General features: G+C 49.9%; 1 protein-coding gene across 1 annotated transcript in view; it reads left to right on the plus strand.

The window, feature by feature from the left end:
• Positions 1 to 24,905, plus strand: part of LOC149464930 (interleukin-5 receptor subunit alpha-like) — a 103,257-nt gene that overhangs the window by 57,238 nt on the left and 21,114 nt on the right. Inside the window, exon 11 of the mRNA XM_089673888.1 lies at positions 18,190 to 18,277. Within this exon, the coding sequence (XP_089530014.1) occupies positions 18,190 to 18,277 (88 nt within the window). The remainder of the gene's footprint in view (positions 1 to 18,189; positions 18,278 to 24,905) is intronic.

A 24,905-nucleotide genomic window follows, 5' to 3' on the forward strand; every position in this document is an offset into this window, starting at 1 on the left:
CAGCCAGCCAGCCAGCACTGTGTAATGGTCGAGGTATATATAGCGGCCATTTTGGAAATCTTCATTTGCCTGCAGTCATTGAACAGAGGCAGACCGCTCTGTACTAGGGACAGGGACAGAGTTAGGGCCACAGAAACGAGAATTGGGGACAGAGAGAAGTTACTTAGGGACAGAGAACCATTACTCAGGGACACAGACTTGTTAATGAGGGCCACAGAATCGTTATTTAGGGACAAAGAAACGCTAGTTAGGGCCACAGAATTCATACTCAGGGACAGACAGAATTGTTACTCAGTGCCAGAGAATTGTTACTTAGGGCCACAGAAACGTTATTAGGGCCACAGAATTTTTACTCAGGGACAGACAGAATTGTTACTGAGTGCCAGAGAATTGTTACTCAGGGACAGACAGAATTGTTACTGAGTGCCAGAGAATTCTTACTCAGGGCCACAGAATTCATTCTCAGGGACAGACAGAATTGTTACTCAGGGACAGACAGAATTGTTACTGAGTGCCAGAGAATTGTTACTCAGGGACAGACAGAATTGTTACTGAGTGCCAGAGAATTGTTACTCAGGGACAGACAGAATTGTTACTGAGTGCCAGAGAATTGTTACTCAGGGACAGACAGAATTGTTACTGAGTGCCAGAGAATTGTTACTCAGGGACAGACAGAATTGTTACTGAGTGCCAGAGAATTGTTACTCGCACAGACACAAAATTGTTACTTGCACAGACACAGAATTGTTACTCGCGCAGACACAGAATTGTTACTCAGGGCCACAGAATTCATACTCAGGGACAGACAGAATTGTTACTGAGTGCCAGAGAATTGTTACTCAGGGACAGACAGAATTGTTACTGAGTGCCAGAGAATTGTTACTCAGGGACAGACAGAATTGTTACTGAGTGCCAGAGAATTGTTACTCGCACAGACACAAAATTGTTACTTGCACAGACACAGAATTGTTACTCGCACAGACACAGAATTGTTACTCAGGGCCACAGAATTCATACTCAGGGACAGACAGAATTGTTACTGAGCGCCAGAGAATTGTTACTCAGGGACAGACAGAATTGTTACTGAGTGCCAGAGAATTGTTACTCAGGGACAGACAGAATTGTTACTGAGTGCCAGAGAATTGTTACTCAGGGACAGACAGAATTGTTACTGAGTGCCAGAGAATTGTTACTCAGGGACAGACAGAATTGTTACTGAGTGCCAGAGAATTGTTACTCGCACAGACACAAAATTGTTACTTGCACAGACACAGAATTGTTACTCGCACAGACACAGAATTGTTACTCTGGGCCACAGAATTCATACTCAGGGACAGACAGAATTGTTACTGAGTGCCAGAGAATTGTTACTCAGGGACAGACAGAATTGTTACTGAGTGCCAGAGAATTGTTACTCGCACAGACACAAAATTGTTACTTGCACAGACACAGAATTGTTACTCGCACAGACACAGAATTGTTACTCAGGGCCACAGAATTCATACTCAGGGACAGACAGAATTGTTACTGAGCGCCAGAGAATTGTTACTCAGGGACAGACAGAATTGTTACTGAGTGCCAGAGAATTGTTACTCAGGGACAGACAGAATTGTTACTGAGTGCCAGAGAATTGTTACTCAGGGACAGACAGAATTGTTACTGAGTGCCAGAGAATTGTTACTCAGGGACAGACAGAATTGTTACTGAGTGCCAGAGAATTGTTACTCGCACAGACACAAAATTGTTACTTGCACAGACACAGAATTGTTACTCGCACAGACACAGAATTGTTACTCAGGGCCACAGAATTCATACTCAGGGACAGACAGAATTGTTACTGAGTGCCAGAGAATTGTTACTCAGGGACAGACAGAATTGTTACTGAGTGCCAGAGAATTGTTACTCAGGGACAGACAGAATTGTTACTGAGTGCCAGAGAATTGTTACTCGCACAGACACAAAATTGTTACTTGCACAGACACAGAATTGTTACTCGCACAGACACAGAATTGTTACTCAGGGCCACAGAATTCATACTCAGGGACAGACAGAATTGTTACTGAGTGCCAGAGAATTGTTACTCAGGGACAGACAGAATTGTTACTGAGTGCCAGAGAATTGTTACTCAGGGACAGACAGAATTGTTACTGAGTGCCAGAGAATTGTTACTCGCACAGACACAAAATTGTTACTTGCACAGACACAGAATTGTTACTCGCACAGACACAGAATTGTTACTGAGTGCCAGAGAATTGTTACTCAGGGACAGACAGAATTGTTACTGAGTGCCAGAGAATTGTTACTCAGGGACAGACAGAATTGTTACTGAGTGCCAGAGAATTGTTACTCAGGGACAGACAGAATTGTTACTGAGTGCCAGAGAATTGTTACTCAGGGACAGACAGAATTGTTACTGAGTGCCAGAGAATTGTTACTCGCACAGACACAAAATTGTTACTTGCACAGACACAGAATTGTTACTCGCGCAGACACAGAATTGTTACTCAGGGCCACAGAATTCATACTCAGGGACAGACAGAATTGTTACTGAGTGCCAGAGAATTGTTACTCAGGGACAGACAGAATTGTTACTGAGTGCCAGAGAATTGTTACTCAGGGACAGACAAAATTGTTACTGAGTGCCAGAGAATTGTTACTCGCACAGACACAAAATTGTTACTTGCACAGACACAGAATTGTTACTCGCACAGACACAGAATTGTTACTCAGGGCCACAGAATTCATACTCAGGGATAGACAGAATTGTTACTGAGTGCCAGAGAATTGTTACTCAGGGACAGACAGAATTGTTACTGAGTGCCAGAGAATTGTTACTCAGGGACAGACAGAATTGTTACTGAGTGCCAGAGAATTGTTACTCGCACAGACACAAAATTGTTACTTGCACAGACACAGAATTGTTACTCGCACAGACACAGAATTGTTACTCAGGGCCACAGAATTCATACTCAGGGACAGACAGAATTGTTACTGAGTGCCAGAGAATTGTTACTCAGGGACAGACAGAATTGTTACTGAGTGCCAGAGAATTGTTACTCAGGGACAGACAGAATTGTTACTGAGTGCCAGAGAATTGTTACTCGCACAGACACAAAATTGTTACTTGCACAGACACAGAATTGTTACTCGCACAGACACAGAATTGTTACTCGCACAGACACAGAATTGTTACTCAGGGCCACAGAATTCATACTCAGGGACAGACAGAATTGTTACTGAGTGCCAGAGAATTGTTACTCAGGGACACCTAATCGTTGAATTAAATAGTATGTCAGACAACATGCAGAGGAGTGGCAGAGGAGGCAATGTTTTAGGAGCGAGCAGACGTGGCAGCAGAGGAAGGGGTCGAGGCAGCAGTATTCGCAGCCAGAGGCCAGTGCTCCCGGTGTCATCCAGCGGTCGTGTCTCCACCGACAACCCTGCCGTCATTGATTGGTTGGCTCGGTCGTCTTCCTCTTCCCAGGTCACCTCTGACACCTACAGCCAACGGTCGGTGGGTACGTCAGACACAACCGTTAGTTGGCATGGCCCGGGACCAAGCCCACTGAAATCACGTGTCCTCTACCTGCCCCTGTCCTTTGCTGTTCCCTCACCAAGCGAAGTATCGCATGCTGTGGGCTCAGCCCCACTGTACAGTGAGGAAGAGCTAACAGAGGGCGGTCAGGAACGGGGGGAGACATCGGCCTTTTCAGCAGCCAAGCGAACAAGTACTGGCGAGGAGAGTGGCTCGGTAGCCGGTCTAGAGACAGGTCTGTCTCCTGACCCAGACGCAGCCGAGGGGGCTAGTAGTGAGGCGGAGACCCTACTTGATGATGAGGAGGTTGATCGCACTTGGCAGCCTCGTCGTCATCAGGCAATTTCTTCCGCATCATCAGGAGAAGAGGGTGGCAGCTTGGCAGCGAGCAAAACAGTCGGTGGGTTGCCCAGGAGACAGCAGCAGGGTCGCATCAGTGTCAGTGGAGCCAAACGTCCACGGAGTAGAGCACCAGCTCCACTGCAGCCTACCACCACGGCCAGTAGTGGTGCCGGTGCGCACGGAGGAAGTAGCAGTCAGCCAGTGAAGAGTAGCGGGGGCAAAGTTTCCTACTCGGTGGTGTGGCAATTTTTCCTCAAGCCGCCCGAGGAAGTAAACGTAGCCGTATGTCGACTATGTGGCCAGAAATGCAAGCGTGGCCAGGGGGCCCATGTTGGGACTACAGCGTTGCGTCAGCATATGCAGCGTCACCATTCGGTGGCCTGGGAAAACCGTGATAAACATACGGCGGTTCTGCCTGCCCCAGCCCCCGCTCCATCACCCGCTCCGTTACTTGCTCCGTCACCCGACGTCGTCAATCGCCCTCTATCAGCCAGTCAAGGCTCCAACACCTCTGCTGAGGGGAGTTGTCGCTCATTGGCATCTTCCGCTCGTTCAGATGCTCCTTCTCCTGCTACTCCTCTTCTCGGATTCCGTCAACAGTCTTTCTTGGAATCCGTATCCAAGAGACAACAGTTTGCGAGCACGCACCCGACGGTGCAAAAGCTGAACGTCCTCCTGTCCAAGTTGCTGGTGCTGCAGTCCCTCCCTTTCCAACTGGTGGACTCAGCACCTTTCCGAGAAATGATGGCTTGTGCCGCGCCGCGGTGGAGAGTGCCAAGCCGTCATTTCTTTGCCCAAAAGGCAGTGCCAGCCCTGCATTCACATGTAGAAGAGATGGTGGGCCAGTCTTTGAGCATGTCGGTCTCTGCCAAAGTGCACGGCAGCGCCGACGTGTGGAGCTGTAACTACGGTCAGGGACAGTACATGTCATTTACGGCCCACTGGGTGAACGTGGTGCCGGCACAGCCGCACCAGCAACTTGGACAGGTCACGACGCTTTTGCCTCCACGTTTGCACGTCCTTGGTCCAGCAAGCATGTCCGCCTCTACCACCTCTTTTTCCGCCGTGTCCTCAGCCGCCACCCCCGTGCCAAGTCCCATTACCCGACCGGCATATCACATGTGCAGGGCGCAACGGTGTCACGCTGTGCTGCACCTGGTATGCCTTGGCGAACGTAGTCACACAGGGGAGGAACTGCTGAGTGTAATGAACAGAGAAATCGACAGATGGCTGTCTCCGCGCAAACTAAAAATCGGAACCATGTTGACTGACAACGGAAAGAACATGGTGTCTGCTCTGCGTCAAGGAAGGTTGTGCCATGCGCCATGCATGGCTCACGTGTTCAATCTGGTTGTCAAGCGGTTCCTAAAATCCACCATCCCACTGCAAGACATCCTTAAAATGTCACGTAAACTGTGCATGCATTTCAGCCATTCCTACACCGCAAAGAACACCCTCATTGAGCTGCAGCGGCAGAACGGAATTCCACAGCATCGCCTGATCTGCGACGTTGCAACAAGGTGGAATTCAACCCTACACATGTTAGACCGCCTTTACGAGCAGCGAAAGGCCATCACCGATTTCCTGATGTTACAAGCGGATAAAGGTACTCCCCTGTGTAACTTAGATGTCAGCCATTGGCAGCTCATGCGTGACACCTGCCGCTTGCTCAGGCCCTTTGAGGAGGCCACGCTATTCGTGAGTCGGCAGGACTATGGGATGAACGACGTCATTCCTCTGTTGCACGTCCTGGAACAAATGCTGTTAACAATGGCTGGTCAGGGTGCGGTAGACGTGGCGCACAGATCTCAACGCCACATGACCCCTGTGGGGGCAGGACAGGAAGAAGAGGAGGAGGTAGAGGAGGACATTTGTGCTCAGGAATTATTGAGTGAAATGGGTGGTTTTTCCACTCAGCGGACAGGAGTGGAGGAGCAGGAGCATCTGGTAGAGGAGGAGGAGGAGGAGGAGACAGAGGACCCAGACGCACCGTGGCAGTATGCTGTGGAGATGGAGGCAGGGAGTCCCTCGCATTCCTTGGCACAAATGGCCCATAGCATGCTCGGTTGCTTGCGTAGCGACAGCCGAATAATAACCATCAGACAGAGGGATGACTTTTGGCTGTCCACCTTGTTGGACCCTCGCTACCGGTCCAAAATGGTGGCCTTTTTCACACCTGCTGAGAGGGAGGCCAAAATTACGTACTATAAAAACCACCTATGTAGTCAGTTGGTCTCTGCCTTTGTGCGCCAACGTCCATCCTCAGACACTGTGGGCCCTGTGCGCTCGCGTTCCGCTGGCATGGCAGCAGGGGAGGGGTGGGGTGGTAGGAGCAGTGGCAGCTCCACCAGCAGCGGCTGCCTCAGTCTGCAGTCGATGATGAGTAGCTTTCTTCACCAGCGCAGTGAGGAAACTACTAACCAGCCGCAGCAGCAGCAGCAGCATCAGGTGGACCTGGAGCAGGAGCTCAAACAACAGGCTTGGGCCTACTTGGACAGCACCCTGCCAACCGAGGTAGACAATCCCCTTGACTACTGGGCAACGAAACTTGACCTTTGGCCCCAACTAGCTGAATTTGCCCTTGAAAGGCTGTCATGCCCGGGCAGTAGCGTGGCATCGGAGCGCGTGTTTAGTGCGGCAGGAGGTATTGTAACTCCGCGGAGGACACGACTGTCCACCCAAAGTGTGGAGAGACTCACGTTTGTGAAAATGAATCAGGCGTGGATTAGTCTGGATTTCAAACCACCAGTTCCTGACACAACTGACTAAATCCGCCATGAATCATGCCTCAAACATGTGCCACTTTCAGGTCTCTTCACACTGCTGGTGTGTTTAATTTTTTGACATAGGGTGCAGGCAGATTACGGGCCTCACATAGCTGCTGCCAGGCCCCTAATCTGCCATGGGCCCCTATATACCGCCTCCTCATGCTGCTGCCAAGTCCAGAGTCTGTCATGGTCCCTGTACGGCCTCCCATTGCTGCTGTCTCCATCGCCACACTCTGCTGCCATGTGCCACTTTCAGGTCTCTTCACACTGCTGGTGTGTTAAATTTTTTGACATAGGGTGCAGGCAGATTACGGGCCTCACATAGCTGCTGCCAGGCCCCTAATCTGCCATGGGCCCCTATATACCGCCTCCTCATGCTGCTGCCAAGTCTAGAGTCTCTCATGGGTCCCTGTACGGCCTCCCATTGCTGCTGTCTCCATCGCCACACTCTGCCATGTGCCACTTTCAGGTCTCTTCACACTGCTGGTGTGTTAAATTTTTTGACATAGGGTGCAGGCAGATTACGGGCCTCACATAGCTGCTGCCAGGCCCCTAATCTGCCATGGGCCCCTATATACCGCCTCCTCATGCTGCTGCCAAGTCCAGAGTCTGTCATGGTCCCTGTACGGCCTCCCATTGCTGCTGTCTCCATCGCCACACTCTGCTGCCATGTGCCACTTTCAGGTCTCTTCACACTGCTGGTGTGTTTAATTTTTTGACATAGGGTGCAGGCAGATTACGGGCCTCACATAGCTGCTGCCAGGCCCCTAATCTGCCATGGGCCCCTATATACCGCCTCCTCATGCTGCTGCCAAGTCCAGAGTCTGTCATGGTCCCTGTACGGCCTCCCATTGCTGCTGTCTCCATCGCCACACTCTGCTGCCATGTGCCACTTTCAGGTCTCTTCACACTGCTGGTGTGTTTAATTTTTTGACATAGGGTGCAGGCAGATTACGGGCCTCACATAGCTGCTGCCAGGCCCCTAATCTGCCATGGGCCCCTATATACCGCCTCCTCATGCTGCTGCCAAGTCTAGAGTCTGTCATGGGTCCCTGTACGGCCTCCCATTGCTGCTGTCTCCATCGCCACACTCTGCTGCCATGTGCCACTTTCAGGTCTCTTCACACTGCTGGTGTGTTAAATTTTTTGACATAGGGTGCAGGCAGATTACGGGCCTCACATAGCTGCTGCCAGGCCCCTAATCTGCCATGGGCCCCTATATACCGCCTCCTCATGCTGCTGCCAAGTCTAGAGTCTGTCATGGGTCCCTGTACGGCCTCCCATTGCTGCTGTCTCCATCGCCACACTCTGCTGCCATGTGCCACTTTCAGGTCTCTTCACACTGCTGGTGTGTTAAATTTTTTGACATAGGGTGCAGGCAGATTACGGGCCTCACATAGCTGCTGCCAGGCCCCTAATCTGCCATGGGCCCCTATATACCGCCTCCTCATGCTGCTGCCAAGTCCAGAGTCTGTCATGGTCCCTGTACGGCCTCCCATTGCTGCTGTCTCCATCGCCACACTCTGCTGCCATGTGCCACTTTCAGGTCTCTTCACACTGCTGGTGTGTTTAATTTTTTGACATAGGGTGCTGGCAGATTACGGGCCTCCTATAGCTGCTGCCAGGCCCCTAATCTGCCATAGGCCCCTATATACCGCCTCCTCATGCTGCTGCTAGGTCCAGAGTCTCTCATGGGTCCCTGTACGGCCTCCCATTGCTGCTGTCTCCATCGCCACACTCTGCTGCCATGTGCCACTTTCAGGTCTCTTCACACTGCTGGTGTGTTAAATTTTTTGACATAGGGTGCAGGCAGATTACGGGCCTCACATAGCTGCTGCCAGGCCCCTAATCTGCCATGGGCCCCTATATACCGCCTCCTCATGCTGCTGCCAAGTCCAGAGTCTGTCATGGTCCCTGTACGGCCTCCCATTGCTGCTGTCTCCATCGCCACACTCTGCTGCCATGTGCCACTTTCAGGTCTCTTCACACTGCTGGTGTGTTTAATTTTTTGACATAGGGTGCAGGCAGATTACGGGCCTCACATAGCTGCTGCCAGGCCCCTAATCTGCCATGGGCCCCTATATACCGCCTCCTCATGCTGCTGCCAAGTCCAGAGTCTGTCATGGTCCCTGTACGGCCTCCCATTGCTGCTGTCTCCATCGCCACACTCTGCTGCCATGTGCCACTTTCAGGTCTCTTCACACTGCTGGTGTGTTAAATTTTTTGACATAGGGTGCAGGCAGATTACGGGCCTCACATAGCTGCTGCCAGGCCCCTAATCTGCCATGGGCCCCTATATACCGCCTCCTCATGCTGCTGCCAAGTCTAGAGTCTCTCATGGGTCCCTGTACGGCCTCCCATTGCTGCTGTCTCCATCGCCACACTCTGCCATGTGCCACTTTCAGGTCTCTTCACACTGCTGGTGTGTTAAATTTTTTGACATAGGGTGCAGGCAGATTACGGGCCTCACATAGCTGCTGCCAGGCCCCTAATCTGCCATGGGCCCCTATATACCGCCTCCTCATGCTGCTGCCAAGTCCAGAGTCTGTCATGGTCCCTGTACGGCCTCCCATTGCTGCTGTCTCCATCGCCACACTCTGCTGCCATGTGCCACTTTCAGGTCTCTTCACACTGCTGGTGTGTTTAATTTTTTGACATAGGGTGCAGGCAGATTACGGGCCTCACATAGCTGCTGCCAGGCCCCTAATCTGCCATGGGCCCCTATATACCGCCTCCTCATGCTGCTGCCAAGTCTAGAGTCTCTCATGGGTCCCTGTACGGCCTCCCATTGCTGCTGTCTCCATCGCCACACTCTGCCATGTGCCACTTTCAGGTCTCTTCACACTGCTGGTGTGTTAAATTTTTTGACATAGGGTGCAGGCAGATTACGGGCCTCACATAGCTGCTGCCAGGCCCCTAATCTGCCATGGGCCCCTATATACCGCCTCCTCATGCTGCTGCCAAGTCCAGAGTCTGTCATGGTCCCTGTACGGCCTCCCATTGCTGCTGTCTCCATCGCCACACTCTGCTGCCATGTGCCACTTTCAGGTCTCTTCACACTGCTGGTGTGTTTAATTTTTTGACATAGGGTGCAGGCAGATTACGGGCCTCACATAGCTGCTGCCAGGCCCCTAATCTGCCATGGGCCCCTATATACCGCCTCCTCATGCTGCTGCCAAGTCCAGAGTCTGTCATGGTCCCTGTACGGCCTCCCATTGCTGCTGTCTCCATCGCCACACTCTGCTGCCATGTGCCACTTTCAGGTCTCTTCACACTGCTGGTGTGTTAAATTTTTTGACATAGGGTGCAGGCAGATTACGGGCCTCACATAGCTGCTGCCAGGCCCCTAATCTGCCATGGGCCCCTATATACCGCCTCCTCATGCTGCTGCCAAGTCTAGAGTCTCTCATGGGTCCCTGTACGGCCTCCCATTGCTGCTGTCTCCATCGCCACACTCTGCCATGTGCCACTTTCAGGTCTCTTCACACTGCTGGTGTGTTAAATTTTTTGACATAGGGTGCAGGCAGATTACGGGCCTCACATAGCTGCTGCCAGGCCCCTAATCTGCCATGGGCCCCTATATACCGCCTCCTCATGCTGCTGCCAAGTCCAGAGTCTGTCATGGTCCCTGTACGGCCTCCCATTGCTGCTGTCTCCATCGCCACACTCTGCTGCCATGTGCCACTTTCAGGTCTCTTCACACTGCTGGTGTGTTTAATTTTTTGACATAGGGTGCAGGCAGATTACGGGCCTCACATAGCTGCTGCCAGGCCCCTAATCTGCCATGGGCCCCTATATACCGCCTCCTCATGCTGCTGCCAAGTCTAGAGTCTCTCATGGGTCCCTGTACGGCCTCCCATTGCTGCTGTCTCCATCGCCACACTCTGCCATGTGCCACTTTCAGGTCTCTTCACACTGCTGGTGTGTTAAATTTTTTGACATAGGGTGCAGGCAGATTACGGGCCTCACATAGCTGCTGCCAGGCCCCTAATCTGCCATGGGCCCCTATATACCGCCTCCTCATGCTGCTGCCAAGTCCAGAGTCTGTCATGGTCCCTGTACGGCCTCCCATTGCTGCTGTCTCCATCGCCACACTCTGCTGCCATGTGCCACTTTCAGGTCTCTTCACACTGCTGGTGTGTTTAATTTTTTGACATAGGGTGCAGGCAGATTACGGGCCTCACATAGCTGCTGCCAGGCCCCTAATCTGCCATGGGCCCCTATATACCGCCTCCTCATGCTGCTGCCAAGTCTAGAGTCTGTCATGGGTCCCTGTACGGCCTCCCATTGCTGCTGTCTCCATCGCCACACTCTGCTGCCATGTGCCACTTTCAGGTCTCTTCACACTGCTGGTGTGTTAAATTTTTTGACATAGGGTGCAGGCAGATTACGGGCCTCACATAGCTGCTGCCAGGCCCCTAATCTGCCATGGGCCCCTATATACCGCCTCCTCATGCTGCTGCCAAGTCTAGAGTCTGTCATGGGTCCCTGTACGGCCTCCCATTGCTGCTGTCTCCATCGCCACACTCTGCTGCCATGTGCCACTTTCAGGTCTCTTCACACTGCTGGTGTGTTAAATTTTTTGACATAGGGTGCAGGCAGATTACGGGCCTCACATAGCTGCTGCCAGGCCCCTAATCTGCCATGGGCCCCTATATACCGCCTCCTCATGCTGCTGCCAAGTCCAGAGTCTGTCATGGTCCCTGTACGGCCTCCCATTGCTGCTGTCTCCATCGCCACACTCTGCTGCCATGTGCCACTTTCAGGTCTCTTCACACTGCTGGTGTGTTTAATTTTTTGACATAGGGTGCAGGCAGATTACGGGCCTCACATAGCTGCTGCCAGGCCCCTAATCTGCCATGGGCCCCTATATACCGCCTCCTCATGCTGCTGCCAAGTCTAGAGTCTGTCATGGGTCCCTGTACGGCCTCCCATTGCTGCTGTCTCCATCGCCACACTCTGCTGCCATGTGCCACTTTCAGGTCTCTTCACACTGCTGGTGTGTTAAATTTTTTGACATAGGGTGCAGGCAGATTACGGGCCTCACATAGCTGCTGCCAGGCCCCTAATCTGCCATGGGCCCCTATATACCGCCTCCTCATGCTGCTGCCAAGTCTAGAGTCTGTCATGGGTCCCTGTACGGCCTCCCATTGCTGCTGTCTCCATCGCCACACTCTGCTGCCATGTGCCACTTTCAGGTCTCTTCACACTGCTGGTGTGTTAAATTTTTTGACATAGGGTGCAGGCAGATTACGGGCCTCACATAGCTGCTGCCAGGCCCCTAATCTGCCATGGGCCCCTATATACCGCCTCCTCATGCTGCTGCCAAGTCCAGAGTCTGTCATGGGTCCCTGTACGGCCTCCCATTGCTGCTGTCTCCATCGCCACACTCTGCTGCCATGTGCCACTTTCAGGTCTCTTCACACTGCTGGTGTGTTTAATTTTTTGACATAGGGTGCAGGCAGATTACGGGCCTCACATAGCTGCTGCCAGGCCCCTAATCTGCCATGGGCCCCTATATACCGCCTCCTCATGCTGCTGCCAAGTCTAGAGTCTGTCATGGGTCCCTGTACGGCCTCCCATTGCTGCTGTCTCCATCGCCACACTCTGCTGCCATGTGCCACTTTCAGGTCTCTTCACACTGCTGGTGTGTTAAATTTTTTGACATAGGGTGCAGGCAGATTACGGGCCTCACATAGCTGCTGCCAGGCCCCTAATCTGCCATGGGCCCCTATATACCGCCTCCTCATGCTGCTGCCAAGTCCAGAGTCTGTCATGGTCCCTGTACGGCCTCCCATTGCTGCTGTCTCCATCGCCACACTCTGCTGCCATGTGCCACTTTCAGGTCTCTTCACACTGCTGGTGTGTTTAATTTTTTGACATAGGGTGCAGGCAGATTACGGGCCTCACATAGCTGCTGCCAGGCCCCTAATCTGCCATGGGCCCCTATATACCGCCTCCTCATGCTGCTGCCAAGTCTAGAGTCTGTCATGGGTCCCTGTACGGCCTCCCATTGCTGCTGTCTCCATCGCCACACTCTGCTGCCATGTGCCACTTTCAGGTCTCTTCACACTGCTGGTGTGTTAATTTTTTGACATAGGGTGCAGGCAGATTACGGGCCTCACATAGCTGCTGCCAGGCCCCTAATCTGCCATGGGCCCCTATATACCGCCTCCTCATGCTGCTGCCAAGTCTAGAGTCTGTCATGGGTCCCTGTACGGCCTCCCATTGCTGCTGTCTCCATCGCCACACTCTGCTGCCATGTGCCACTTTCAGGTCTCTTCACACTGCTGGTGTGTTAAATTTTTTGACATAGGGTGCAGGCAGATTACGGGCCTCACATAGCTGCTGCCAGGCCCCTAATCTGCCATGGGCCCCTATATACCGCCTCCTCATGCTGCTGCCAAGTCCAGAGTCTGTCATGGTCCCTGTACGGCCTCCCATTGCTGCTGTCTCCATCGCCACACTCTGCTGCCATGTGCCACTTTCAGGTCTCTTCACACTGCTGGTGTGTTAAATTTTTTGACATAGGGTGCAGGCAGATTACGGGCCTCACATAGCTGCTGCCAGGCCCCTAATCTGCCATGGGCCCCTATATACCGCCTCCTCATGCTGCTGCCAAGTCTAGAGTCTGTCATGGGTCCCTGTACGGCCTCCCATTGCTGCTGTCTCCATCGCCACACTCTGCTGCCATGTGCCACTTTCAGGTCTCTTCACACTGCTGGTGTGTTAAATTTTTTGACATAGGGTGCAGGCAGATTACGGGCCTCACATAGCTGCTGCCAGGCCCCTAATCTGCCATGGGCCCCTATATACCGCCTCCTCATGCTGCTGCCAAGTCTAGAGTCTCTCATGGGTCCCTGTACGGCCTCCCATTGCTGCTGTCTCCATCGCCACACTCTGCTGCCATGTGCCACTTTCAGGTCTCTTCACACTGCTGGTGTGTTAAATTTTTTGACATAGGGTGCAGGCAGATTACGGGCCTCACATAGCTGCTGCCAGGCCCCTAATCTGCCATAGGCCCCTATATACCGCCTCCTCATGCTGCTGCCAGGTCCAGAGTCTCTCATGGGTGCCTGTACGGCCTCCCATTGCTGCTGTCTCCATCGCCACACTCTGCCATGTGCCACTTTCAGGTCTCCTCACACTGCTGGTGTGTTGAATTTTTTGACATAGGGTGCTGGCAGATTACGGGCCTCCTATAGCTGCTGCCAGGCCCCTAATCTGCCATAGGCCCCTATATACCGCCTCCTCATGCTGCTGCCAGGTCCAGAGTCTCTCATGGGTCCCTGTACGGCCTCCCATTGCTGCTGTCTCCATCGCCACACTCTGCCATGTGCCACTTTCAGGTCTCCTCACACACTGCTGGTGTGTTCAATTTTTTGACATAGGGTGCTGGCAGATTACGGGCCTCCTATAGCTGCTGCCAGGCCCCTAATCTGCCATAGGCCCCTATATACCGCCTCCTCATGCTGCTGCCAGGTCCAGAGTCTCTCATGGGTCCCTGTACGGCCTCCCATTGCTGCTTTCTCCATCGCCACACTCTGCCATGTGCCACTTTCAGGTCTCCTCACACACTGCTGGTGTGTTGAATTTTTTGACATAGGGTGCTGGCAGATTACGGGCCTCCCATAGCTGCTGCCAGGCCCCTAGTCTGCCATGGGCCCCTATATACCGCCTCCTCATGCTGCTGCCAAGTCCAGAGTCTGTCATGGGTCCCTGTACGGCCTCCCATTGCTGCTGTCTCCATCGCCACACTCTGCCATGTGCCACTTTCAGGTCTCCTCACACACTGCTGGTGTGTAGAATTTTTTGACATAGGGTGCTGGCAGATTACGGGCCTCCCATAGCTGCTGCCAGGCCCCTAATCTGCCATGGGCCCCTATATACCGCCTCCTCATGCTGCTGCCAAGTCCAGAGTCTGTCATGGGTCCCTGTACGGCCTCCCATTGCTGCTGTCTCCATCGCCACACTCTGCCATGTGCCACTTTCAGGTCTCCTCACACTGCTGGTGTGTTGAATTTTTTGACATAGGGTGCTGGCAGATTACGGGCCTCCTATAGCTGCTGCCAGGCCCCTAATCTGCCATGGGCCCCTATATACCGCCTCCTCTTGCTGTGACGTTGCAACAAGGTGGAATTCAACCCTACATATGTTAGACCGCCTTTACGAACAGCAAAAGGCCATCACAGATTTCCTGAGGTTAAAAGCAGATAAAGGTACTCCCTGTGTAACTTAGATGTCAGCCATTGGCAGCTCATGCGTGACACCTGCGCTTGCTCAGGCCCTTTGAGGAGGCCACGCTATTCGTGAGTCGGCAGGACTATGGGATGAACGACGTCATTCCTCTGTTGCACGTCCTGGAACAAATGCTGTTAACAATGGCTGGTCAGGGTGCGGTAGACGTGGCGCACAGATCTCAACGCCACATGGCCCCTGTGGGGGCAGGACTGGAAGAAGAGGAGGAGGTAGAGGAGGACATTGGTGCTCAGGAATTATTGAGTGAAATGGGTGGTTTTTCCACTCAGCGGACAGGAGTGGAGGAGCAGGAGCATCTGGTAGAGGAGGAGGAAGAGGAGACAGAGGACCTAGACGCACCGTGGCAGTATGCTGTGGAGATGGAGGCAGGGAGTCCCTCGCATTCCTTGGCACAAATGGCCCATAGCATGCTCGGTTGCTTGCGTAGCGACAGCCGAATAATAACCATCAGACAGAGGGATGACTTTTGGCTGTCCACCTTGTTGGACCCTCGCTACCGTTCAAAAATGGTGGCCTTTTTCACACCTGCTGAGAGGGAGGCCAAAATAACGTACTATAAAAAACACCTATGTAGTCAGCTGGTCTCTGCCTGTCTGCGCCAACGTCCATCCTCAGACACTGTGGGCCCTGTGCGCTCGTGTTCCGCTGCCATGGCAGCAGGGGAGGGGTGGGGTGGTAGGAGCAGTGGCAGCTCCACCAGCAGCGGCTGCCTCAGTCTGCAGTCGATGATGAGTAGCTTTCTTCACCAGCGCAGTGAGGAAACTACTAACCAGCCGCAGCAGCAGCAGCAGCATCAGGTGGACCTGGAGCAGGACCTCAAACAACAGGCTTAGGCCTACTTGGACAGCACCCTGCCAACCGAGGTAGACAATCCCCTTGACTACTGGGCAACGAAACTTGACCTTTGGCCCCAACTAGCTGAATTTGCCCTTGAAAGGCTGTCATGCCCGGCCAGTAGCGTGGCATCGGAGCGCGTGTTTAGTGCGGCAGGAGGTATTGCAACTCCGCGGAGGACACGACTGTCCACCCAAAGTGTGGAGAGACTCACGTTTGTGAAAATGAATCAGGCGTGGATTAGTCTGGATTTCAAACCACCAGTTCCTGACACAACTGACTAAATCCGCCATGAATCATGCCCCAAACATGTGCCACTTTCAGGTCTCCTCACACTGCTGGTGTGTTCCATTTTTTGTCATAGGGTGCTGGCAGATTACGGGCCTCCCATAGCTGCTGCCAGGCCCCTAATCTGCCATGGGCCCCTATACCGCCTCCTCATGCTGCTGCCAAGTCCAGAGTCTCTCATGGGTCCCTGTACGGCCTCCCATTGCTGCTGCCTCCATCGCCACACTCTGCCATGTGCCACTTTCAGGTCTCCTCACACTGCTGGTGTGTTCCATTTTTTGTCATAGGGTGCTGGCAGATTACGGGCCTCCCATAGCTGCTGCCAGGCCCCTAATCTGCCATGGGCCCCTATACCGCCTCCTCATGCTGCTGCCAGGTCCAGAGTCTCTCATGGGTCCCTGTACGGCCTCCCATTGCTGCTGTCTCCATCGCCACACTCTGCCATGTGCCACTTTCAGGTCTCCTCACACTGCTGGTGGGTTTCATTTTTTGTCATAGGGTGCTGGCAGATTACGGGCCTCCCATAGCTGCTGCCAGGCCCGTAATCTGCCATGGGCCCCCGTACCGACTCCTCATGCTGCTGCCAGGCCCGTAATCTGTCATGGGCCCCTGTTGTCGCTTGTTGGCATATTCCGCTCGTTCAGATGCTCCTTCTCCTGCTACTCCTCTTCACGGATTCCGTCAGCAGTCTTTCTTGGAATCCGTTTCCAAGAGACAACAGTTTGCGAGCACGCACCCGACGGTGCAGAAGCTGAACGTCCTCCTGTCCAAGTTGCTGCTGCCAGGCTCGTAATCTGTCATGCGCCCCTGTACCGCCTCCTCATGCTGCTGCCAGGTCCAGAGTGTGTCATGGGCCCCCGTACCGACTCCTCATGCTGCTGCCAGGCCCGTAATCTGTCAAGGGCCCCTGTACCGCCTCCCCATGCTGCTGCCAGGTCCAGAGTGTGTCATGGGTCCCTGTACGGCCTCCCATTGCTGCTGCCAGGCCCGTAATCTGCCATGGGCCCCTGTACCGACTCCTCATGCTGCTGCCAGGCCCGTAATCTGTCATGGGCCCCTGTACCGCCTCCTCATGCTGCTGCCAGGTCCAGAGTGTGTCATGGGTCCCTGTACGGCCTCCCATTGCTGCTGTCTCTATCGCCACACTCTGCCATGTGCCACTTTCAGGTCTCCTCACACTGCTGGTGGTTTCCATTTTTGTCATAGGGTGCTGTATGGCCTCCCATTGCTGCTGCCTCCACCGCCACACTGTGGCTCCACACTCTGGTTTTGGCCCCGTGACTGCCCAAATGAGTGAAGTGTGCGGTGATTCTAAGATCGACGGCACTCATCTGCATGTCATACTGACTGACAGTATTATTTCTCTTCCCCAGCAGACTCCAAGGGCATTTAAATTAAAGGTACAGTGTTCTGCACTAATATTAAGTCTCTCTGAAGCCTAGAAACACCCTTTTTTAAGTTAAATTCACAGCGAATTTATTCGACTCGAATCGAATATTGTCCACGAATTCGCCGAATCAGTCGAATCGAATTTTTCATTTCTTCGCTCATCTCTAGGAATAATGTGCATGTTCCATGTGTGTGAAAAACTGAAATATTGGCCCTACAACAAACAGATTAATGTCAGATTTTACGTGCAGAGTTGAATTTGGTACAATAGTCTGACTACAAGTTTACATGCAAGGGTGATTTGCAAGTATATCTAAGTTGTAAAAAAAGTGATCATTGGGTCTAGATTTTTTCTTTTAGGGCTCATCCACACAGGTGCCCAGTGGGTGATAAAAGCAGGTGGTTGAGCCATGGTTTTGAGGCTCCTCTCTGACTCCCCACCTAAACAATGACATGCAGTTGTTTGAGACTGTACACATGCCTTGGCAAATTTTAAACCGCCTGTCACATTTGGTGGGCAGTACCATCTCTAAAAATTACCCATTCAAGATAATAGTGCTTCTGATGTGTGGTGGTTTGGCCTTTTGAACATATGCCCCTCAGCCGCCTGTCAACCTCCCTCTCAAAGGGCTTCCACACGTCTTATTGAATCCTTGAATTAATTCAAAGGGCAATTTTGCACTTCTAACAAAGACACAAAACTGAAATTATCAGTAGTACCTTTATTATGTAGGAATCTTTTAACTACTTTTGCAATGTTCTGAATATTTACAGATATGTGAAGATACTGATTCATGTTGCAATTCCGGATCCTTCTGAAAAATTAAAACTTTCATTGTCATCAAGCAATATAAACTGGCAGGTACATTTACGATAGTAACTCTACTATATATAATATTAAGACAATGCTCTAAACATGATGTAAACAGAGAAAATGAAATATTGTTGTTATTAATTGATTAGATACAATAAGCTAGCCCTTCTACACATCTTTGAAGCCACAGCTGAAAAATCTCGACCACAATTTTTGTCACTGTTCTTGTGTTAAAAAAAAAAAATGACTAATATGACAGGGAGAGTGAGACTATGTGGTAACATTCATGGCAGATAAACATGAGATGTCATGTGCTGTGATCATTGACACAACACTCCAGAATCTACTAAACTAAACTCTGATTTAGATATGCTGGGTCTTCCAATTATACTTGATGTAAAAAGCTGTTATGTTCTATTTCCATTTGTGTAACACATCATATTTAAAGTGCACCTGTGCCACACTATGGTCATAAATGGTTTGCATACTTATAATAAGCAGCAAAAAGCTTTAAACAAGATCTCACTGATCTCACTAGCTGCTTGTACTGTGAAGTAATTTATTCTTAAAGATGACCACAGCAAATAATCTAAAGTCCAGTTTCAGTAGTCTTCTAGCAGCTTACAAATAACTACTGTGTGTTTAGAGAGCTGGTAGGTTGTTGAGATGTTGCTCTCTACAGAAGGTAAAGTGCTAATGAAATGTGGTTTCAGCTCCTCTGATGTGAGTTTTAAAGATGAATTTTTGCACAATGCCTATAACTGCAGAGGAGAATTGAGGATTGTCTTAAAGTGTTTCAGTATTTCTTAGGGATATGTAATTATTTGAATGTGTGCAGTCTGAACACAGGTTCAGTTTAAAGTGTAACTGTAATTTTAGTGCACTTATCCCTCCCCCCCTCCCCAAAAAGCTTCCTCAAAGCCCTACACACTATACTGACTTGGTTGCAGTTCTGCCATGTCTTAAGTTGCCCCCAGGAGCTACACAACTGCCACCATAAAGTATCCCTAGTAAGCAGATTATTCTACACATGTAAATAAACATCTATATTCACTGTTGGTACTTAAAATAGACAGCATCTTCATTGCCGCGAACACGGATTATCTGCACACATGGAGAAGCTGCCTGGCCCAGTTGGCACACATAGATATGGCATGGACAGATGAGTTTGAGACTTTGGAGGGGAAGGGGGTCGTTTAAAGGATTACTTTACTAAAAGTACATTAGATTTTGTTATTGTTTTAAGTATAATCTGGTATGTTACTAAATCAACAATTTTTTTCCATAAATAACCTTTTAGCAAAAAAAGTGATTTGATCTATTTTTAGTATTGGAGAAATCGGTGCAGATTTAATACTGCATGCACTTGGAATAATTCATGTTGGAACACTTTTCATGGAATTTTGTTTTTTTCCTTAAGTGAAAAATCATACTATGTTTCTAGAATTCGAGCTGGGGTGTACTGTATGATAATGATATATCAGTATTTGATTGTGATTATAGGTAGAGGGAGTGGTAGTGCTGTTTTTAAATATACATTAATGAAAAAAAAACTATTCAAATCTTTGGAAACATACTCTCCATTTTGAATATATATATTGTGACAGGAGGGATGCCTACACCATCAGGACAGGGAGTTGGGAATAAGTGTTAGGAAAGGCAGAAGACCTCGCAAAAAGACTGTTAACCCCTGGAACCCCATGGCAGGGCTGAGTATAGTAAAAAGTAGACACTGCTGAGATTCAATCTAGGGGGTGCACCCAGAAGAAAGAATGGGCCTACCTGGCTGACAGCTCACGCAGAGGTGACCCAATCAAGAATTCGGGCTACTGTGTTCCACCTCCTACTGGGTCGAAACAAGGGGGAGGGATATGTGACACGACAAGACTCTGTAACTGTGAATTTTTTTGAGTACAGGACTACAAAATATAGTTGTTGAGTGGCTTTGATATTCCTGGAAGGAATCTCTTGTATTGGACTGTATCGTTGCTGTATTGTCTCCCTTTATATTGTAAAGCGCTGAGCCAACTGTTGGTGCAATATAAATCCTGTATAATAATAATAATATATATATACATACACACACTATATTGCTAAAAGTATTGGGACGTCTGCCTTTATGCACATGAAATTTAATGGCATCCCAGTCTTAGTTCGTAGGGCTCAATATTGAGTTGGCCCACCCTTTGAAGCTATAACAGCTTCAACTCTTCTGGGAAGGCTGTCCACAAGGTTTAGGAGTGTGTCTATGGGAATGTTTGACCATTCTTCCAGAAGCGCATTTGTGAGATCAGGCACTGATGGCAGATGAGAAGGCCTGGCTCGAGTGTCTCCGCTCTAATGCATCCCAAAAGTATTCTATGGGGTTGAGGTTAGGACTCTGTACAGTCCAGTCAAGTTCCTCCACCCCAAACTTACTCATCCATGTCTTTATGGACCATACTTTGTGCACTGGTGCACAGTCATGTTGGAAAAAGAAGGGGCCATCCCCAGACTGTTCCCACAAAGTTGGGAGCATAGAATTGTCCAAAATGTCTTGGTAGGCTGATGCCTTAAGAGTTCCATTCACTTGAACTAAGGTGCCAAGCCCAACCCCTGAAAAACAACCACACAGCATAATCCCCCCTCCACCAAACTTTACACTTGGCACAATGCAGTCAGGCAAGTATTGTTCTCCTGGCAACTGCCAAAACCCAGACAGATCCATCAGATTGCCAGACAGAGAAAAGTGATTTGTCACTCCATAGAACATATCTCCACTGCACTAGAGTCCAGTGGTGGCGTACTTTACACCACTCCATCTGACCCTTTGCATTGAAGTTGTTGATGTAAGGCTTGGATGCAGCTGATTGGCCACAGAAACCTATTCCATGAAGCTGTCTACGCACTGTTGTTGTGCTAATCTGAAGGCCACATGAAGTTTGGAGCTAGCTATTGACTCTGCAGACAGATGGTGACTTCTGCGCACTATGCGCTTCAGCATGTGCTGACCCGCTCCATTATTTTATGTGGCCTACCACTTTGTGGCTGAGTTTCTGTTGTTCCAAGTTGCTTCCACTTTGTTATAATACCACTAACGGTTGACCGTGAAATATTTAGTAACAAGGAAATTTCATGGATGGACTTATTGCACAGGTGGCAACCTATCATGGTACCATGCTTGAATTCACTGAGCTCCTGAGAGTGACCCCTTCTTTCACAAATGTTTGTAGAAGCAGTCTGAATGCCTATGTGCTCGATTTTATACACTTGTGGTAGGTGGTGATTGGAACACCTAAATCCAAATCGCAATATAGTGTGTGTATGTATATATACAGTGGGGCAAAAAAGTATTTAGTGAGTCACCAATTGTTCAAGTTCTCCCACTTAAAAAGATGAGAGAGGCCTGTAATTGGCACCATAGGTAGACCTCAACTATGAGAGACAAAATAAGAAAAAAAATCCAGACAATCACATTGGCTGATTTGGAAAGAATTTATTTGCAAATTATGGTGGAAATAAGTATTTGGTCAATATCAAAAGTTCATCTCAATACTTTGTTATATATCCTTTGTTGGCAATGACAGAGGTCAAACGTTTCCTGTAAGTCTTCACAAGGTTGGCACACCCTGTTGCTGGTATGTTGGCCCATTCCTCCATGCAGATCTCCTCTAGAGCAGTGATGTTTTGGGGCTGTCGCTGAGCAACATGGACTTTCAACTCCCTCCAAAGGTTTTCTATGGGGTTGAGATCTGGAGACTGGCTAGGCCCCTCCAGGACCTTGAAATGCTTCTTACGAAGCCACTCCTTTGTTGCCCGGGCGGTAAGTTTGGGATCATTGTCATGTTGGAAGAGCCAGCCACATTTCATCTTCAATGCCTTTGCTGATGGAAGGAGGTTTGCACTCAAAATCTCACGATACATGGCCCCATTCATTCTGTCCTGTACATGGATCAGTCGTCCTGGTCCCTTTGCGGAGAAACAGCCCCAAAGCATGATGTTGCCACCCCCATGCTTCACAGTAGGTATGGTGTTCTTTGGATGCAACTCAGCATTCTCTCTCCTCCAAACACGACGAGTTGTGCTTCTACCAAACAGTTCTATTTTGGTTTCATCTGACCATATGACATTCTCCCAATCCTCTTCTGGATCATCCAAATGCTCTCTAGCAAACTTCAGACGGCCCGGACATGTACTGGCTTAAGCAGGGGGACACGTCTGGCACTGCAGGATCTGCGTCCCTGGCGGCGTAGTGTGTTACTGATGGTAGCCTTTGTTACGTTGGTCCCAGCTCTCTGCAGGTCATTCACTAGGTCCCCCCGTGTGGTCCTGGGATTTTTGCTCACCGTTCTTGTGATCATTTTGACCCCACGGGGTGAGATCTTGCGTGGAGCCCCAGATCGAGGGAGATTATCAGTTGTATCTTGTATGTCTTCTATTTTCTAATTATTGCTCCCACAGTTGATTTGTTCACACCAAGCTGCTTGCCTGTTGCAGATTCAGTCTTCCCAGCCTGGTGCAGGTCTACAATTTTGTTTCTGGTGTCCTTCGACAGCTATTTGGTCTTCACCATAGTGGAGTTTGGAGTGTGACTGTTTGAGGTTGTGGACAGGTGTCTTTTATACTGATAACAAGTTCAAGCAGGGGCCATTGATACAGGTAATGAGTGCAGGACAGAGGAGCCTCTTAAAGAAAAAGGTACAGGTCTGTGAGAGCCAGAAATCTTGCTTGTTTGTAGGTGACTAAATACTTATTTTCCACCATAATGTGCAAATAAATTATTTCCAAATCTCATAGTTGAGGTCTACCTATGATGCCAATTACAGGCCTCTCTCATCTTTTTAAGTGGGAGAACTTGCACAATTGGTGGCTGACTAAATACTTTTTTGCCCCACTGTGTATACATATATATGTAAAATATATTGTTCCAGTATTTTGAAAGCTGAATGCATACAACATTCACCTTCCTGTTATTACACTAAATGCATACTGTATAAACACCATGATGGTATGTGTGAGCATTGTAATGTACCTCAACAATGTAAACAGAAAATGGAATAAATAAATCAGGTGCTGTATAGACCAGAGTGCATGAACAGATATTGTTACCTGAATATCTGTCACTGAGGAATGTCCTACTCAAGCTGTCACAGATATATTATAGGTAGTAAAATATATCAGCAGTTATTATGCAAGGTTCATGTAGGAATGATGCTGAATATATATAGATATATTTCCTGGACCTTCGCACATCAGTCTACTATGGGCCAGCTCCGCCCTCCTGACCCCTCCAAGACAACCCATAACTAACGCATAATTCTAAGCTAATCCCCCACTCAGGTGTTCTTTTTTCGTCCTCGCTTCGGACACTCATTGAAGAGACAGAAGTGAAAATGTGACCTCTGCCCAGGTTCAGCTTCTCCTGGGCTGTAGACCCCCTGTTTAGGTGCAAGGCTCCTATATGGTGGGTAGCGTATGTACTCTCCAGTGCCTCAGGATATGCACAGCCAAAAGGGAAGCCAAGGGTACCAGGACAGCGACAACCAAAAGGAAATGTTCCAGGGGTGCAGCCCTCCTCAGACAGGGAAATCAGCCACTGGATAGAGAGACATCAACAGCGAGGCTCTTACTTTACTTTCCATTCATCATACATCAGCATCAGAGGTTGGTCATCAGCTCTGAGGAAAGGGATTCGTCCCTGAAACGCGTCAGCAATTTGACCGCACTGACAGTGAGAACACCTTGCCCGCCGTTGTGGCCATTGTCATTTTTCTATGCTTTTTAGATACATGCTTCATCTGTGAGTATGTTTTTATGATTTAATTCCTACAATAAACCTTGGATAATGCACTAGGTGTGTGCGCCACCTGTTTTCTCTCTATCCTATATGGTGGGTGCCCTGAGTGCTCGGGCAAGGAGGATGTTAGGAGCATAAACTGCTTCAGATTGTGTCTGGCAGGTGTGGAGGTGCTTACCTTTCTCTCCTTTCTATTTCATCCATTATGACTTGGCTTGCTGTCCTCCAGCTCCCTTACAGCTCACAGGTGATCCTCATTGGCTGAAGCAGGAGGTGTGAGTGGCTGGGACTTCCTGGTTACTAGGCAGCAGTTGGGAAGATTTCAGCTCCTTTCCAAGGCTTCTGGGCGGGAGATTTAAATGCAGCTTCCTTCTCAGCTCCTGTCATCTGTGGAGACTTCACACAGACTTGCAGCCTCCTGATCTCTTTCTGCTGGCTTCAAGCTCCAACTGCCCCTGTGAGTCCATGGTTCCTTCTGAGGTACCGTCAATGTCAGCTTCTTCCTGTGCTGTGTTTTTCATATGCTCTCTTTTATTTCAGTTTCTTTAATGTCATCATGAGTTCCTCCACACCGCCAGCCAGAGTACTGAAGCAAACTTCTGAAAGGTTATTTATTTTATTTTATTTATTTATTTTGTGTGTTCTTTATACTAGTAAGAACAAGTTTTTTTTATTTGTCATTATTTGGGTTCTGGCAACATTTTTTTTAAAAAAAAGAGTGCATCCTCTCTTGGACAGGAAGAAGAGCCCAGCACGGAATAAAAGTCAATCAGTGGTGTCAGTCAATGTGCCTTCCCCAGTTGCTCACGAAAGTCACCAGGAGGTTCTGAGAAGAAAGGTCACCCACAATTCAAGAATTTCCCGCAGGAGGAGAGCACACCAGCAACGTGAAGGCGGGGA

Source organism: Staurois parvus, unplaced genomic scaffold (genome assembly GCF_062004578.1).
Source record: "Staurois parvus isolate SC_StPar_1 unplaced genomic scaffold, SC_StPar_1.0 ptg000145l, whole genome shotgun sequence".
Classification (NCBI taxonomy): Eukaryota; Metazoa; Chordata; class Amphibia; order Anura; family Ranidae; genus Staurois; species Staurois parvus.